At 36.9% G+C, this 19,212-nt stretch overlaps 1 protein-coding gene across 1 annotated transcript in view; it reads left to right on the forward strand.

Moving 5' to 3' along the window:
* adgrv1 (adhesion G protein-coupled receptor V1) overlaps nt 1–18,644 on the forward strand; it is a 143,887-nt gene extending 125,243 nt beyond the window's left edge. The window contains exons 94-98 of the mRNA XM_015373314.1: nt 2,721–2,786; nt 9,422–9,443; nt 10,124–10,309; nt 13,458–13,635; nt 17,923–18,644. Of these exons, the coding sequence (XP_015228800.1) occupies nt 2,721–2,786; nt 9,422–9,443; nt 10,124–10,309; nt 13,458–13,635; nt 17,923–18,041 (571 nt within the window). The 3' untranslated portion in view covers nt 18,042–18,644. The remainder of the gene's footprint in view (nt 1–2,720; nt 2,787–9,421; nt 9,444–10,123; nt 10,310–13,457; nt 13,636–17,922) is intronic.
* The last annotated feature ends 568 nt before the right edge of the window (nt 18,645–19,212 follow it).

Below are 19,212 nucleotides of genomic sequence, written 5' to 3' on the forward strand. Positions count from 1 at the left end.
TCACATCTCCATGCCATATGTGCAAAAGTCTCTTTGTTTGTTTTGTTTATGGTTTCTCTTTCAATTTGTATGTTTTTTTTTTTGTGGGTCCAATCTTTTTTCCTATTTTTAGCAAATAACAAAAAAAAAATGGTGTGAAACTTTGTTTGCACGTTTTTTCTCTCTAAACTACAAACCCTTGAGTGGTGTCTTTAACATTTGTTTGTATGGCCTAAATTACATTTTCCATTGCCTTTAAGCTCTTTAACAAACTGCATCATGGGAGCTCTGAAACCCATGGCCCAGTTTACTACAAGTCAGTATATGTATCTATAAAAAGTATAACATTTTAATTTTGACCATAAAATCTGTTTCGGTATATAAATTCTAAAGCAACACCATCTGGAACCTGGTTTTCTAAGACCCTGCTCACATCCAACTAAAACCACACTACAGTATTTAAAATTCTCAACATAATATACTGAAACCTCCCTGATCTTAACTCGTCATTGCTATTTGAATGCCAGGTTATTTGTTACTATGAGTAGTTATTAAAACTTTTCATAGCTATTCTTCTTTTGTCATAGAAACTACTAAAACTTAATTTTAGCAGTTTTCTAAGTTTAACAAAAAGCCTTTGTTTCTAAGTTGTACACTGGTTCTATATTTGTATGTTGGGTCTGTTTCTTTATTTACCTCACATCCTTCAACTTAAGTTGTAGGTTTCTAATTAAGTGTTTATAGGTTCTGTTGAAGTCTCTTTGTCACTATTAAGTCAAAGTGCGCAGCAACAAGTCTGTGGTAACCCACGGTGATATGTGGCATCCACATGCTAAAGACAACAGTGCTGACCAAAATAAACTGGTCCTGTTGGCACAGTGACTAATAAAGAGAAGTGATGTCATCACCATCAGTAAATCTCGCACTTAATTTTTGTTTGCTCCAAGGTTTGCTTTATTCTATGACGTCATGTGGACTCTTTAAATAGCAATCTGCAGGTCCTCTTCTAAGTCCCTGGCCATTTGTTTGTAGGCCGATGATGTCCTATATTGTGCACAGATCTTTGGTTGAGGACAGTTTCACAAACTGCTAAAGTTCCCTGACTTACTTAAATGTTTCTATGTACATTAATAGAAATGCTCTTATGACACAGATACAAAAAACAACATGCCATTAATTTAGACTCTAAAAAACGTTTTGTTCTGCTGTTAAGTGAAATTCCATCCCAATTTCTATCCTGTTATAGACGAATGTGTTAAACGTGTTAAGAACTAACACTAATATAAATTTGGTTTCATAAAATGCATGAAATCTATAAGCTTATACTTAAAGCTAGACTAAACGGTTGTCTGCAGTTTGCAGACAACCGTTTAGTCTGGCTTAAGGTCGTAAGAAGGTGGTTCCACAGCAGAGGGTTGTACATTAGGAGGAGAAATACACTTTAGTTTGGGCCTGATCTTTAAAGATTCCAAATGAGGAGCGCTTAATTACATTTGCATTAAGTGGGCATGTAGGGGGGGGTTCTACAAAGATTGCTTTGAAAATATTATGCTTTAGTTGTAAATAAAATGAGCATCTTTTGCAGACAGTTGAGGTTGGTTATAAAAGAAACATGAGGTTATAAGCCACTTACTTGGATGGATAAAAAATAAATAGTTTTAATGGTTTATAGCACACTTTAAATATGAAGCCTATTTCTAAGAGCTATAAAGAAAAGTAACAAATTAAATAGCGAAAATAAGTTAAGTTTATTTATTATGTTGTCCTCCAACCTCCCACCACCCCACCCAAGGTCTGTGTGACTTTAAACAGGTTCAAATCTTGTCGCTATTGTTATGCTCTCTGCTTTCTTTCCCTCTCATCTTATACAGGTGTGGAAGCAGACTTCTAGCAGTTACTGTATATCTTCTGTCGTTTTGATTTATATTCATACAAATTTCCTGTCTCTATCTCTTTTTCTTTCCCCTTAGTTCTTATCCCTTCTTACTTTCCCACCTCTCTCTCTGTCTTTCTATCAGTTGTATACAATTTTACTCCCTAAATCACTCATGGAAACAGTCATTATGGTGCGCTTGTGAAAGCTTATCTGCTGGACTATCATCTAGCTTTGGGACATCTATTCCCAGAGCTGTGTTTGAAAAAAACAGGTGCAAACGTACAAAACATAACCATCCTTCATGCTTCGCTTAAGCTGAGGGGGGAAAAAAATCTCTGTTGTGAGAAGGAAGAGATGCTCACCCATACCCACATGCGCACACACACCCATATATATATCTATATCTATATATAGATATAGATATATATAAGGGTGCGTGTGTATGTGTGTGTGTGTATATACAGTATATATAGAGAGATATATGTGCATGTGTTAATGTTCCAAAAAGTTAAACAGCTTAAAAAACAATCTACTGGTCTTGGTCAGCCAGGACAACGATGCCCCTAACGACTCCCCCCTTTCAGAAGCATAAACCAGTATTGGGTATTACAGGTTAGCAAAAGACCTTAACGACTCCCCATTCCTAAGGGGTGGACCTGTTCTTCTGGTTTCAATTTGCATGTTTTCTAAGCCAAAGAATGATACAAATTGACTTAGTTTGGGCTACTCTATAAAACTTGGAAAACAGTCTCCATTGGATTGTTTTTTAACTATTTTAGCTTAAAATTTTCCCCAGCATATTTGTAAATATTGCAATATTTAATTTCACTCCTCTTTGGCTTAATTGTTTAAAGACTGCATCCAGTCTTGTTGCATTAATTTGTGTCCACCTGCATAGACCTTTGACCTTTGTTAATATTATTCTACCATTGTGATTTTTGACAGTCAAAAAGACATTCACAGAGATTATCTCTCAACCCCGTGTCATTCTACCAATGCATCCTTTGTGGCAACAAAAACTGCAGATATTTCTGCATGTCAGTTTGCACACAACTTTCAGGAGCAATAGAAAAGATCCAAACAATGAGGCTGCATTTAAGTTATTTATTTGAACAATCACTTTGCACGTTGTACATATTTGAATTTGGGAAGTATGGTAATTAAAAAATGAAGTCACACACACACACAAAAAAAGGGTTGAACAAGCTCTGTTGAATTGTAAGCCTTATTTGAAGATCTGCTCTGTGCATACAAACATAGGCATGTGTTTTAGGACATGCAAATCTGAAGATCAGGTCCTAGTGTTCTCCATTTTGATATCAGTGGAAGGCCATTTTCAGAAAAACAGGCATGGAGAACCCTTAGAGATAAAGAAAATATGTTAAATAAGTTGTAATACGATCATTTAAACTTTTAAGAATCAATAGAAGCATCCTGAAATATATTATAAAATGTACATGTAGCCTGTGCAAAGAATTAAAAACTAGTCTGTGACCCAACTTTCTGGTCCTTGTCAGCTGGAATATGCAGTATCTAAGATGAAATTAAGAAAATATCAGAAATATTATCAAAATAGAAACTCCTGTTTGCAGGGAAACAACTGTTACATTCTGGTAATATTTTTCAACTGATAAAATGTGACTCTTTCTTATTGTGTAGAGCATAAGATGTTAAAAGCTTTAGACATTTCATAATATGACACTGCTCTAAACCTTCTCCACAACTTTATCCTTGACCTGTCTGCTATCATCTTTATTATTTGTGGCATATGTGGATGCACTCAGGAGCACTGAAGCAAATATATATAATAAGGTAGATATACCATTTAAGAAGTTTTCATCTAGGTTAATAGACTCCCTTTAGATTAAGTTGCCCTTCTCTTTACAGAGGTCACCTACCAACATCAATACTGTCTCTTGGAAACCTTTCGAACAAAGTGATAGATAAAAGAAGAAAACAAATATGAACTTTTTGTACTTTAACTTATTCATTGGATTTACAGTCAAGGCACAGAGACTGCAGCATCAGAATGCTGATGCAGACCTTTGATGTATGCTGCAGGAATAAGCAAGGACTCATAGAGCAGAGACAGGTGATAAATAAACAAGTTTTTTGTGCATAAAGATGCAGCAAAAAACTTAAGAAAGGGTTTCTGTGGAGATGGGGCGGCTGGCAGTAGGAGACTTTAAATACTGGATGGAAAAAAGAGAAAAACTAAATCATGGTAATCAAAACTGATATGTGTACACTTTTAACAAATCTGCACACATTGAGCAATTTGCTAATCCAATAAGCTTAGAATTGAGGGTGAATATTTCCTGATTCTGAAAGCTGCCGAGTTATCATTTCACATGTTGCTCTACTCTTACAATCTCATTGTTTTTTAGGTCCTCATTTCCATTGTGTGTAGAGGAAAGTTATTTCACCGCTTTAATTGCAGAGTGTTGTTTTGTGCATGCAGTGAACTTTCCATGAGAAGATTTTTCCATATTTACCTTGCAGTTGTGGCTCTTGTAGCAGTAAAGCACACCTCCCTGCTGCTAATTACAGAGCATTAATAAACAGTTGCAGATGTTACAGCTGTGGATGGGTGTATTTGTGTTGCAGTTTTCACAACTTGGTTTCCAATGGAAGTGGAAACAAGGTGTAGTTTCCAGCTGCATATTTAACCGTACTGAACTGAGGAGCTAATCACATTCAAATATAGGCCAGAAATAGGTGACCTTTAAATCTAAAGGATGCACCTTTTCCTTTCTTTCTTCAGCTCTGTTTTTCCACCGTATGTCTGTGCTTTATCAGGCAGAATGAGAAGACGATAATCAGATTTCCACGGCAGCACTCCTCATTATCTCCTCGTTCTGCCTATAACCCTTTCCTCGTCATGTCGGCGGCCGCCAAAAATATCAACAGTCATGAAACAGCTACAGTTTTCATCATGATTTATCACCAGCACACTCCTCTTTATTTAATATTTGTCTAAAAATAGGATACTCAGCACCAGATTGTTTAATAGATGTAAGGAATTGAGGCTGTTTTTAAGCACCATAAACATATAAGCATAAAATTTGTCTCCTATATATCAGAAATCTCTAACAGTTCAGTTATACTCATGAGGCATCAGCTGATGTCAACAATTAAGATCAGTTCAGTAAAGGCTCTTTTTGGTTGTTTTTGTAGCACCTCTCAAAGTATTTCACATTTTGTCACATAGAAATTACAAATGTTATGTGTTTCAGTTGTATTGAGTTTTATGGGATAAACCAGCAAATTATCTTTCTCCTTTTTTTTTTTTCTTTTTTATCAAAAATGCGTTCGTTTACATTCCTCTTTACTCTTATAGCAACAAATAATATTCCTTGCCAACAATTAGCTAATCACTAAGTGGAGACCATATCTAAATAATTTAACCCCGTAAGAAATTCAGCTGCTCATTGATTTAGTAAATAAGATAATTGGACAAAAAGCATTATGAAAAATATCATGGCCAACAGAACAGCAGGAGTTTAAAGCAAGGTTATACTATCGCATAATGTCTAAAACATCTCTGTTGTACTGTTCAGCCCTAGTCAGAAAATGAAAAAGTGCACAGTCCCTATAGAGATAATTGCCTTATACCTAAACTGACACATCAATCAGAGAAAGACTCTGGGAGACCGAAGAGGTTTAATGTTGGGCAAATACAATGAGAGACCAGATGTATTGGAGGAAGGGCTCTGATCAGATGAGATTGAGGCCTGCAGTAAAAATGTCTTGTGTAACAGGAAACTGTCATTGCAGGAATAGAAAAGTTTGTTAGTGCCAAATGAATTGAGAATCTATGACTCGACTTGGTAAAAACAATTTAAAAACTCTTCGTCTATCCAGTCTGACTGAACTTGAGCTATTAAGTAGAGAGAAATGTGCAAAGCTGACAGATGCATTCTACTTAAGTGATGCAGCTGAAATTTCAAAAGTTGGATCTACAAACAGTGAGGTTTGATATACAGTAAACACAGATTTGTAATTAAATATTTGGCATTTTTTGAGTCTACCATCTAAAATACCTTTAGAATATTGAAGTCTGTCTCCAGTCTCTACTGCAGTAAGGCTGCTAGAGGCTACTTTACATACTCCTTTCGGTCATGGGACTAGCTTCGCTAATTTTGGAAGGGAATCTAACTTTTTTTTTTATTATGTTGGGCAAACACTGGCCGACCAGATTCACTTGTTGCCATTATTGGGACCCCCAGTGTTTTATAAGTCAATAAATGTATTAAAATAGCTGTTTTTGTTTTGTATGGCGTTAAAGACTGATTTTAAGAGGTTGAAAGAAAGACTCAGTGCCCACATCTGACCTGTGGTTGGGGGGACTAATCTATCAATAATCCTGGAAAGGATTATTGATAGATTAGGATATGGGACTATGTATTATTATTATTAATACTGCTAGTGACTATCCTGCTAATACTTAACATTATATGTGCCCTTTTCCCTAAACTTGGTGCGAAGATATTGAGCAATCTGCGATATGTATTGTGTAGCCATTGACTTGTGACGTGGAGGAGGGTTGGGAAGCTGTTACATGTTAAAAAAAAGTGTTTGTGAAACTTAAAAAAACATTGAAAAGTGCCAGCTGTTGAAAAAGCCCTAAGATAATCTTTTTCAGCCCCCCTTCTATAAATAGTATTTCATTGCTATACCACTTAGTCTTTATTCCCTCTCTCAAATATTTATTTTCCTGTTCCTTATTTATTTCTTCAACACCTCCTCTGTCCTCTGCTCAGGAATCTGCTTTCCACCTCTGAAGTCTCTTCTGTAATCAGGAACACTTATGTAACAGGCCTATGGTTGTAAAGCCTGTTCCTCAGGCTAAACAGCTTACTAATGATCTATGCTAATCACCCACATATAGATAGCAACATGAATTAGCAGACTTGGTGCTGTATGTGTCATATAGATTCAAATAAGTGGGCAAATTTTTATGTTTAACGGGTATAAAGCATAATGTGTTGTATTAAACCCATTGCATTGCAGGGGAGTACACGCTCTTCCTGCTAAGGTCAAAGATGTTACGATAAACTGTTTTATATAAATAAACCTCTCCCAAAGGAACACCATATATCCTTTTTTAATATTCCCAACTATAATCTTTTTCAACTTAAGACAGCACTTTTAAACTCGTAATGACCTGTGAGATCTGTGAGATATGTTTTTACATCTGTTGACTGTTTTGCAGCAGTTTCACCAGGTGCTCATTAATTAGCACTTTCCAGTTAAGGTTAAGGTTATTGTTCTTTTTTTGGGACTACTAATCATAACTAACCATGTTGTTTCTAATTCTGCATCCAAAACCTCCAGGGAAGAACTATTACTTTGATTACCTTGTGTGGCAGCTGAGGTCACAGTTCCAGATGTATATTTCGTACTGGTTGCACTGGTGTAACTGCCCTTTTCACTGAGATTAATCATCACAGCATGTCCACCATCTGAAAAATGTACATACAACAGCGGGGGGGGAAAAAACCATCATGACTGTATCACCCTTCATTTAATTAAAGAAAAGCTCACCACGATCACAAATATATGACAGTACAAATAATCATTAAAGATTTTATGAAAATCAAGAAATAAAAGTCAGACATTCCTTTCAACCATGCTACAATAGAATGGTTTTCAAAAATAAACCCATGAAACATGCCTGGACAAAAATGACAATACCCATAACCTAATATTTTGTTGTACTGGCTTTTGAGGCAATCACTGCAATCAAACGATTCCTGAAATAGTCAGTGAGGCATCTACTCCTCTAAGCAGGTACTTTGGACCACTCCTAATGAGCAAACTGCTCCAGTTGTCTCAGGTTGAAAGGGTGCTTTTTCCAGACATCATGTTTCAGCTGCTCAAAATGTAAATCTCTTTATTGTCCCACAATGGGAAATAAACTCTGTGCATTTAACCCATCCACTTGGGGAGCAGGGGGCTACCACTGTTGGCTCCCTGGTAGTAGTCTTGGGTTTAGGGTCTTGCTCAGGGAGCCATAGAGGCAGTCTGTGGGTCTTGAACTGAGAACCTCTAGGACCCAAGCACAATGCTCTGACCCCTAGGCAACCACTCCCCCATATTCTTTGTCAACTTCTTCATCTTGGAGTGGGTCGCAGGAGCATCAGTGTCAGCAGCGATTCCTAGACTTCCTTCTTCTCAGAAACTTCTGCCATGAGACATAATCCCTCCAGTGGGTCCTCTGTTGTCCCCTGGGCCTCCTTCCTAGAACACCTCCCGAGGAAGGCATCCATGCAATTTATGGCCTGAGCCACTTTAGTTCACTCCTCTCGATATGCAGGAGAAGCTCCATCCAGAGATGCTCAGTTGGATTAAGATAATGGATCATAAAATGCCATTTCAGAATAGTCTGTTATTTTTTTCTTAACCATTCTTTAGTGTTTTTAGATCTGCATCTGAGACCAAGGTTCCTGACACTGCAGCACATCTCTTTCTAGAATTCCTTAATTGGCCTTTAAATCTCATTGCACCCTGCAGAGATCAAGACACCCGATGTCATATATCGAGTAAAGCAGTCCCCGAACATAATACATCAATGATTCACAGTCAGGAAAGTATTCTTTTCTTGATATGTGTCATTTTTCACTCTGTTGACATTAAGCTGATATGCATGGCAAAAAGTCTTTTTTGTTTCATGTGTCCTGAGTACATTCTCCTAGAAGGATTGTGGCCAGTCAACATGTAGTTTGGCAAATTTTAGTCTGGCATTTATAGTTTTTAGTTTGTTGTTTTCAACAATAGTGTCTCTGGTCATCTGCCATTAAGTCAGGTTTGGCTCAAACAACCACGGATGGTGTGATCTGTCACTGATGATCCTTGAGCTTCAAGTTCACCTATAATCTCTTTAGAAGTTTTTCTGGGCAACGAGTGGTGCCGGATGCAGGAGTTTGCCCTGAAACCGAAATGTTAACCGATCAAGCTCCAGCTTTTAGTGTCTTTTGTCCTCTGGTGGTCAGAGGGCCGGGTGGCGCCAGTTTACGGCAGCCTCGCTTTTGTCAGTGAGCTCCAGTGCAGCTGTTGCTACAAGGTAGCTTACCACCATCAGTGTGTGAGTGTGTGCATGAATGGGTGAATGATTGAATATAATGAAAAGCACTTTGGTCAAGTCTTTTGACTTGAATAAGCACTATATAAGTACAGGCCATTTGGCATTCATGTTTCACGTTCCGGGGAGATGGCTAATGTCCTATGGATCTTAAATTTCTAAATTATATGTTCAACTCTAGTCACAGGATTTCAAGCTGCTTGGAGATGGCCTTTTAGCCTTTACCTTCAACATGCTTGTTTATCATTTCATTTGTAGTTTCCCGAGACAACTCTTTTCATAATTTCTTCTGGTCCATGTTGAGTGTGGTACACACCATTTCACCAAACGACACAGTGCTACCTGTAGCCCTAGATATATCGACTGACTATAACATTGTAGACACCTGTGATGCTAATTAGTGGACTCACCTTGATTTAACATTTGGTCACATTATTGTGTTTTCTAGGGGTATCATCATTTCTGTCCCTGTCTGTTTCAAGAGTTTATTTTTTTTTTTTTATCGTTCTTTTAATGTATGATTGAAAAGCAATGTCTGACTTTGATTTGTTCATTATCAGAGATTTTTTTTATTCATTGCTTTTTCAGATTCCATTTATTTCTGCTACCATTGTAGGCTGTTCTTTGATAAAACGAGGGGTACATTATATTTTCACCACGTGTGTATATGCTGAGTCTCAGCTCTACTCTGTCTGTTGTTGTCTTTCTCAGTTTTATTGCAGTTTTGATCATTCGTAAAAAACATTTAAGCATTTTTCTTAAGATAGATATTTGTAACAACAATATCTACTATGAAAGTTAGAGATGTACACACCTTCACAGTTTATGTTTTGTAATGTTGTGACCCTCTTAGTCATTACCTCCTGATAGGTGTTGCGAAATGCCGGAAAGACTTGTTGTATTTGGCAGCCTGGTGTCTCTGTGTAATTCCCAGCCCGGTGTTGTTGTCTGAGAAAGTTTCGGTCATGAAAAGAGGGTGATAGAGGGAATGATGTCATTGCTAATGGATGAAGTATCCCTGGATGATTCGGCTGAAAATTTGTGCGTGTATTATAATTATTAATCATTGCATTGATGTCGTTAATGTATTTTTGTTGAACAGTTACAAACTAGAGACAAAATTTTCTTTGAAAGGTGCAAACATCTCCTTTCCCTATGTTGATCCTCATCTTTTTTCTTTTCAGGGCTTGTATGTGTTTGCAGTGTATTTCATCATGCACAACCAGCTGTGTTGGCCAACTAAAGCGAGTTACACCGTAGAGATGAATGGTAATGACCGCCCTGACTCAACCTTTCAAGCAGGGGGACCAACGACTGTAGGAAGTGATATAAGCAAATCAACACAGAATCTCATCAGCGCCATGGAGGAGGTATGTAGAGCTTAATCTGTCATCCTAAATGGATAAAACCACTTAGTGCCATTCACATAAATTGGAAACCCTTGAAAATATGGGTAAAAAGGCTTAGGGTAAATTAATCTGATCTATTGCAATAGTATAGGCTTTTACTAATAATATATATGAAAATAGCAATTAACCTGAGTTATTTGTTCAGTTTTGAGAAAAAAAAATTGGTAATTACTTTTTTTAACAATATCGCCTGACCATCCCTTTAAGGTACTGGAACATTTCTTTACTGTTTTTATTATTTCTTATTTTTTTACTTTTGAGGTTAGCAGATTTTTTTTTGTTGCAAAATTCTAGTTAAATTCAGACAGGCCCATGTTTTAGCCACCATTCTCTAGACTGGACAAGGACTCTTATCTGTTTATGTTAACTATTTAATCATTTCAGATTAGCTCCTCATCCTTCATGAGGTTGGAAAATCTTTCTATCAACCTCATCTTTATTTCGCTCCACATGTTAAAGTGGGGGCCTCTGGCCTTGCTTTCATTCATTCTAGGAAGACAGTTTCCTTTTTTGTTCTAAATTCCTCTTAAATACTCTTGTCTTGTTTTCTCATGGTCGGTTTTTATTTTCCTATGATGCCATTTGCTTATCGTTCAGCATCATTTTGTCCTCCTTACTCAAACTCTCCCTTCCCATGGCCTCTCACTTTGTTGCAGTTTGTACATGCTGAATTGTGTGTCTTCCTGACTCCCACATCAAATCCACCCGTGACCTTTCTATCAGACTGGCACATTGCACATGAGCCCATGTAAAAACACTCTGTTCACACACAGGAGTGTAGCACTTCTGTGGTAACTCCTCAGCAACTTTTCCCAAGAGAATACCCTATAAGGAGATATGAAGCGAAAAATAAGGGGCGGGGTGAGACGCAACTCCTGGGAACCCTCTCCTCCCTTTTTTCTTTTTCAGTCACCCCCTCCTCACATAATCACATTTTATTCTTGAGAGCACACTCGGCCCTCCTGAGATTTAAGCAAGGCATGGTCAGAAAAAACAGAGCAGGCAAGCATGCCTTCAGTGGAAAGGTCCCATGACTCCCTGTTTCACAAACTGATAGACAGACACAATGCAATAAGAATAAGGGATTATGGATAAATCATGTCTGAACAAAAAAAAATGGCAGACATCAACTCATTTTCTCCATTAAAGTGAATATAATTCATTTGTGGTGCCTGGTGGTGCTTAAATCACCTCGTGTGTGTGGCTGTGTTGGAGGGTGTACCAGTCAGAGCCCAGCAAGGCTTACAGTCTTGTCCAACACGTACTCACGCAGACATGGTCAAATTAGGCATTTGGAAGGATCACAGTTAAACAAGACGGAAGAAGTCATCTGATGAAGATTAAACTAAAATACGCTTTAGTCAGAAGAAAAAAAATGCTTCAATGCCTCATAACTATTTTCGATTGTGTCTTTTGCTATATTAAGGCATCCAATTAAATGCTTATTTTCGCCACACTGTGCTAGAGAAGTTGGTTTGTCATGGTGCTTGGATTGACCATGAAACCCTAAACCCAGTGAGCTTACTCACCCTGTGGACACGCTCTGACCCTGTGCGTCGCCTAGCCTGTACTCTGTGTGACCCTCACTCATCACATTCAGAATTACACACTTGACAGATGTAGCTATAATGAGACTCGTACACTTGCTTGGTATTTATTTCTGTTACCACATCAGCTAGAGTACAATTTTTGTATTTAAATAAGTTTTTATCAAAAACATGTTATAAATATCTTACAAAGATAAGAAATTTGTTTAATTTGAATTTAAATGCTTTGGTTTCAACATGTATTCAGTAAACTTTAATTATTGGTTAGGAGCTAAACACCTTCCAGGCTCAGGGAGCATTCATGAGCTTTGCAGAAGTCAATAATCATGTCAAACATATCAATGAGGAAACATAGGATGACATAACACTGGCAGCACAAAACACAATTTAGCTAATAGCTCTGTGTAGCAGATATATTATAATTATCCCATCATTTTTCTCGTTTAACTTTAGCCAAGCGTATATATGCTCCACAGCTTCAGCTGAAAAATACTTTGAAATATGTTTAACCTGAGAAAAGTAAAATGGTGAGTCTGCTTGGTTGCTCTGTGGCTAAAAGACTTGGATGTCTGACACACAAAAAAACTAAATCAAATTGAAACTGAATTACAAATCTGAAAGTGAAAATAAACAAACTGAATTTTGACGGAAAAAGAGAAAACCCTTTTATTTATCTATTTTTTCTTGCAGAGACTTTTAGACATGTTATAAAAGGTTCTTCAGTTTCCAAAGGTTAATTTTGTCATGTATTCTTACTAAAATCTCTAAAAGAGAACCAGACCCATGACATCACTGATCCATACTTAACAGTGGGTGTGAGGCCACATGACTATACATTACTTTAGTTACTATTATATGAGTAGTTGTATGTAAATTTGCTTTACCTGCCTCAACATCCTACTCACAGAATGTACTCACAAGATAAACCTGTTTGTCCAGTGTCGTTTCTCACATTACCATTGCTTCAGACCTATTGTATTTTCCTCTTGTTTGAGATTAGAAGACGTTCTGCTTTAGGTAAATGCCATGTTCCATAGTCTTTTCCAATTTTAAAGAATAAACATCAATGTATTTTTATGTCATGTGACGTTTCTACCCTATGGAAGTAGAAAGTCCTGAATCACAAAAGGCAAGGCAAGTTATTTTGTAAACCACATCTCAGTATTAAGACAGTTTAATGTGCTGTACATCAGCAAAACATTAAAAAAAACACAGACAATCATGCATAACACTGGCATTGTAGAGGCAGCTAAATAAAGTTGGACTACAAGGTTTAACTAAGAAAGTTTCACGTAATGGTTTAAATCGAAAGTCTCAACAAATGGGTTTTTGTCCTTTAGTAAAAGCAACTTATTATTTTAGCACTGATAAATCAATACATTTTTACCATGGGACATGTTTCTCCAAACTAAATCTGATTTGGCTTAAACCTTCGGTATAAGATTATTCTACTGTAATTGAAGTAAAAAAAAAAATCTTTTAAAACTCCTTACTAATGCCAGCACTAGTCTAAGTATTTATTGAAGGTAGAAAATGTGATAGTGTTGGTTTTTTTTTTTTAGATTTCAGCAGACTGGGAGCGATCATCTCTGCGGACCAGTATTCAGCCTGCCAGTGTGTTTAAGCCAAGCCCTGTGATGGAAACGTTCACCACAGAGGGGAGCTTCATCAACACCAACCTGGTGACCACAGATGAAGAGTCGCAGGAATTTGATGACCTCATCTTTGCCTTAAAAACTGGTGAGGATTATTATCTATTCTTAAATTTCTTCTGTCTGCAACTCATCAATTTTTCCCCCAAATACTGAAAGTCAACACTGCTTATTATTTTTATCGACGTTTGTATGTAGATAACACTAATATAGCATTTACTTACCCAACATTGAACCTTCTTCCAGATTCTTTATGATGAGGTCGCAGAATATTTAAAGGTTTCGTAAATTGTCCTAAACTGGGAAATTTAAAGTACCTCGCTAAATTATTTATACGTCTTGAGTCTTTTTAGATGGAGTTACCCTTCCAACTTTCAGCTGTGATTAGAGCAACCTGTTGCCCTAATTGCATTTTAAAGTGATTTGGGTTTTAATCTTTACATGTCTGAGGACTAAATTGTTTGCCTATTCTACTACAGTTATTGATCAAGTTCTATCAAACAGAGTGAGGAACATGTGTAAACTTTAACTTTCAAGTTTTGATCTAAAGTGTCCTACTGGCAGGTTAGCCTCTTGCTCAACCCAAAGTCGTGTTCATTCTAATGTGAATTATTAGCTTTCTTCTCAAAGGATTGTGCCGGTAGGCCAGATATATTTACTTTGGTATCATCTGACCAGAAAATCTTCTAGCTGTGCCCATAATTTGCTTGTGATAAACTGCAAAGAAACCTTGGCTTTATCCATCAGTGGCTTTGATTTTGCATTACAAAATGGTATCCTGACTGCAGATTTCTTTGCAGCTCCTCCAGAGTTACCTTGGTTTCTTTACTCGTCCATACTTTTCCAAAGCACTGCAAGAAGGTCCCTTATAGCCTTGATTTTTTCACTTGAGGTTCCTTTTTTTAAATTTACTTTCAATAGATGGAATTTACTATAATAATACCACACAGTCTTTTAGTTATTGCACATGCTGGCAAACAAGAAAATAAGGAAGCCAAGCAAGAAAGAAGAAAAGTATGAAAAGGTACAAAAGAATATTGGATGATTAGAGGTATAAGGCATGAGTCTGGCTCGGAATAATTTATGAATGCTAGATTTGGTAAAGAAGGAGCTTAAACAGCAGAATCTGCCTCCTGATGGATGCATGAGTAAGTGTTGCCAGCAGATGGTGACGACACAGAATAAGGTTTGCCTGCTGTTCAGTCCCGGTGCAAAAATTATTTCAGACTAAAAAAACCACTAAGTAAACACAATCAGGAGGATTCTCTGGTGTATTATTTATTTTTACATGGACATATAGTTTTTTTTTTAAGAGCCATAGTAAATGATTAGGCACCTTAAAGCAGAAGTAACTGATTTATGCATCAATTTAGGTTACAAAAAAAATCTGGAAGTAAATATGTTTAACTTTCTCCTGAAAAATACTTAGATATGCTTTAAGAAATTGTTTCTTCAATTGTTGTTTATTAAGAATATGTAATTAAGTGCCCAAATGATTAGCACCTTGTAATTCCTCCTCCTTGCCAAGCTCACACTATCTGTTCCATCGATTAATCTATTAGAAAGAGCTCTGATCTGTATTCCTCTGCTGACTTTAATACTTCTCTGATACCATGGAAACTGTTGTTCACTGAGCTCAGGGCACAACAAGCAAGCACTAATGCACATCTCTAATCATTGTGATGCTTTGCAGGATGTATCTGTGAGCAATGTTTTTCACAAACCTGGAACAAATCAGCAGCTTGAGGATTTGAAGGTCATCTGTTGGAAAGAGATTTTTTCTGTCTCTCCTGAAATGATCTTTGTTGCTGCGGCATGTTTGATTTTAATGTCTGGACGGGAACCTGACTGATGGGGAGTCATTTTCATTTAAGCATGACTTAAAATTCATTAGCTTGTTGACCAATGTCTGCTTTCAGCTTATCTACAGCTTCAGATTTTTTAGCAGCTTCTTTATCCATTTTTGTTTTTTGACACCGCGCTCAATCAAGCTAGAAATTACCAAATTGTGGTTTGAAGAAGTTCAGTTTTTAGGATGCTGAGATCCCATCTCTTTTATTTATGCGGATGCTCTGAGAGAGAATATTAGACCCAGTCATCTGGCGAGGAAGCAGCCCCTAACAGGTGCAAATAAACACACCAATCATAGTTTTTATTGATTCCATTGTCTTTGTCAGATTGTGTTGAAGAGAAATTATTTAGTTTTTCACGTTACTGCTTAAACCTTGAGCTCCACTTTTATGTCACAATGCTTTTAAACAATCTCTTTTTTTTATTTATTTAACTATACTTAAGGTTTTAGCTTGTTTGAGACCTGCTATCCTACATCTGAAAAATGACACCTGTAACTATGGGGATAGTCAAATTAGAAGTCCTTGGTGACAGGTGTTGGGTTTTAGAGACCTATGGGTGTTAATAAGTCAAGAAGGGTCAGAGGATAGTTTTACAGCCAGTGAAAAACAGGCAGACTCCAACCCTCCTGGTTATTGTGTGCAGACAGAAAGACCTTAGAGATGTTTTTCACTGTCATCTCTGAGTATTTCCTTATCTTGAGAACATCCCGCCCTTCGCTGGGTTTCTGTTGAACACCAGCGTTTTAGGAAAAATGATCAACTACTAAACAACAAGGCTATGGATTCCTATTTTCTGTTTTTCAGAGGTTACCGGCTCTTCTGAAGTTATGATATAAACTGAATCAGTTGTATATATTCCAGTCATATCAGCATTCCTCCATGTAATCTTAACCCACTGACCCCACCCCTATATGCATTTAGACGTGTTGCAGTGAACGTACACCTTCAGCTCATCTCAACAAACTCTGTTAGAAGGAAAGATAATCGGGTTTATATAACAGGCGACACCAGGCCGGGGTCAGTAAGCAGAGCTGTAATGAGGGTTTTCAGACACTTCATTTGGTAGTAAACCATTAACATGCAAACACAGAGCTTCACACGTACACTGTCAACAGTGGGAAATCCTGCATGTACTTCAATATATCCATGAAAGGACTTGCCACATATTGCAGTTTTAATACGGTCAATATGTGTTTAACCATGCTAGTTTTTTTTACCAGTCTTTATATTGCATTTAATTGGTTTCTTTTTTATCATTTACTTTCCTTTCCAATAGAATAATACGTTTTGAAACTCAAACTGCTGTTTTAAAATTTCTCTATCAGGGTAGAACAACTAAGATCGAGATCAATTATATCTTTATAGCATTTAAAAATACACAACATAAGGGCTTTCCTCTTCTTATTTACTAAATTTGCAAATAACACAAAAGTTAGTTGACCGGCAGCTTTTAGAATTTAATACAACATTATTGTCATTACACTGTCACAAGTGCAAAGCAATGAAATTCAATCTGCATTTAACCCATCCCTTTGGATAGCAGTGGGCTGCAACAGTGCGGTGCCCTGGGAGCAGTGTGGGGTTAAGGGTCTTGCTCAGGGACCCAGAGTGACAGTCTGTGGGAGTGGGGCTTTAACTCAGAACTTCTGGGATCCAAGTACAATGCCCTAACCACTAGGCCTCCACACCCATTATTTCTTTTATTATTATTCTTATAATAGCTGATGATGATGATGATGATGATGATGATGATGATGATGATGAGGATGATGATGATGATCACCATGATGGAACTCTGTCTGCCAAACCCTGCCTTTAGCTCCTAAAACTTTTGTTAAAGTTTAACTGAGAACTGTGTGACTTTCTCACTAAACTTTTTAAAATATTGTGCAAAGATGAAAAATATGTAATGAAAACTCATATTGTTGGTAAAGTTGGTACAGTTTGTTTTTCACTAACTTTAAAAAACACCTTAGCTTTTTAGAAAACTTCTGAAACCGTTTTACTTCATAAGGTGAATAAATTTGGTACAAAACATATTGCTCATTTGTTGTACACCAATGTTAACTTGAAGTTAGAATATAAAGCATTTCTGCATTTAATAGTTAGTCTTTAAATTACCCTGAATAAGTTAATTTCAATTAAAAAAACATTTTTTTATAGAATTACTGTGGACAGCACCATATACACCAGTTTATTGCTCAACTTGTCAATGTTTTACCAGCAAGCCAACAAGTTGACTTATCTTTTCACATAAAAAGAGTCACTTAGTGCTTAATCTGGGTCCGTCTGTCTGCTCTATTCTCCTCTTGTTACTATGACTCCTCAGGTACAGTAAACTCAGTGATAAGAGTTATGTTACTTAACATCACGGCGGTTCAACAGGTACATACTAAACCAACGAGACAGAAATATGTTTTTTTTCAACTCATGCGGTATGCACATGGGGGCGGTCAGGGTCAGGTGATTGAGACACTTTGCAGATAATCAGGTCTTCATATACGGCATTAAATCTGTTTCAGGGACTGGCCTTAACGTGAGCGATAACGAGTCCATACCTGGAAGCCAGGATGGAGGCAGCGTCTCCAACTCCCAGATCGTGGAGCTAAGGAGGATCCCCATCGCCGACACCCACCTCTAACCCTCTCACTACACTCAGAGACATTTACACCACAGTATTTTTATATTGTAAAACCCTTGCACTAAAAAGTCAATTTTTTTATGATATATAATTGATCATTTTCACATACATGTTTGATACTGTACGTGGTTTTTACTGCACACCTGTTCAAATATAAACATAAATGTACTAAGTTTATTTTTGTTAAAGTTGATTTTTTTTTCTGGATGTATATTTTGTTTTCGGTTTTTACTTTTCTTTAGAGACTTAAATTAATCATTGTACCTCATAAGCAAGAAAACCTCTGCTGCTGACGATGGAGATTGTGTAACACTGTCAATAAATAATGCAGCACATATTTTACACAGAGACTTGCTGAATTCATCTTTGTAGCGCTGAACTTCTTGTGGGGACATTTTTTCGTCTTTTGGCTGATGCTCCTTTAAGGTTATGTAAGCAGCTTTCCGTTGGGCTGAGGGTGTTGTTTATGTCATTTGCTCGTTAATGACAGATTGTTTTGATGGATGATAAAGCTGTGCAGTGGGATTTCACATACTGATGCTGCAAACATGAGGCATCTGCAAGTATATTTGCAGCATAAAGAATTTGCTTTTTTTTTTTTTTTTTTTTTAATCCAAAAAGATAGGGACCATGGATGGAAAAAATACTGAGCTGTTCTTTTGGGTTTTATTGGGTTTTATTGGGTGCATAGAATAAAAGTTTTATCTTTGATCTGTGTCAGTGGCTATTAAAAAAAATACAATAAAATACTTGACTTAAACCTTTCCAATAGCTTTATACATCTACGGAATACACCTGTGGACAAAAAGGTTAACCTCTGTCCTCAAAAAGCTGTTACATCTCCTCGCCACTTGTTACATCCCTAAGCTTCTTAAAGCTTGATGTCAGATTATAAACACAAATATTATTTATTTGGTATGGATTGTTATGTGAAAGTCCAACACAAAGCACTGCAGGATACTGCTGTGTTACGCTTTTCTTACTTTCAAATCAGTTTATGATTCGTCACAGAAAAATGCTTCTACCAACACATTTTTTTAATCTTCTTTTAGTGAAGCCCAAAGATTTTCAAAGAGAAAACAATCAGAACCGGACCACATATCTGTAATGTAACATCAGTTACTCTATACCGATGAAGAGTTGACCAAGCTCATTTCCTCATCAGATTATG

Source organism: Cyprinodon variegatus, unplaced genomic scaffold, assembly GCF_000732505.1.
Source record: "Cyprinodon variegatus isolate N-32 unplaced genomic scaffold, C_variegatus-1.0 Scaffold85, whole genome shotgun sequence".
NCBI classification, from domain to species: Eukaryota; Metazoa; Chordata; class Actinopteri; order Cyprinodontiformes; family Cyprinodontidae; genus Cyprinodon; species Cyprinodon variegatus.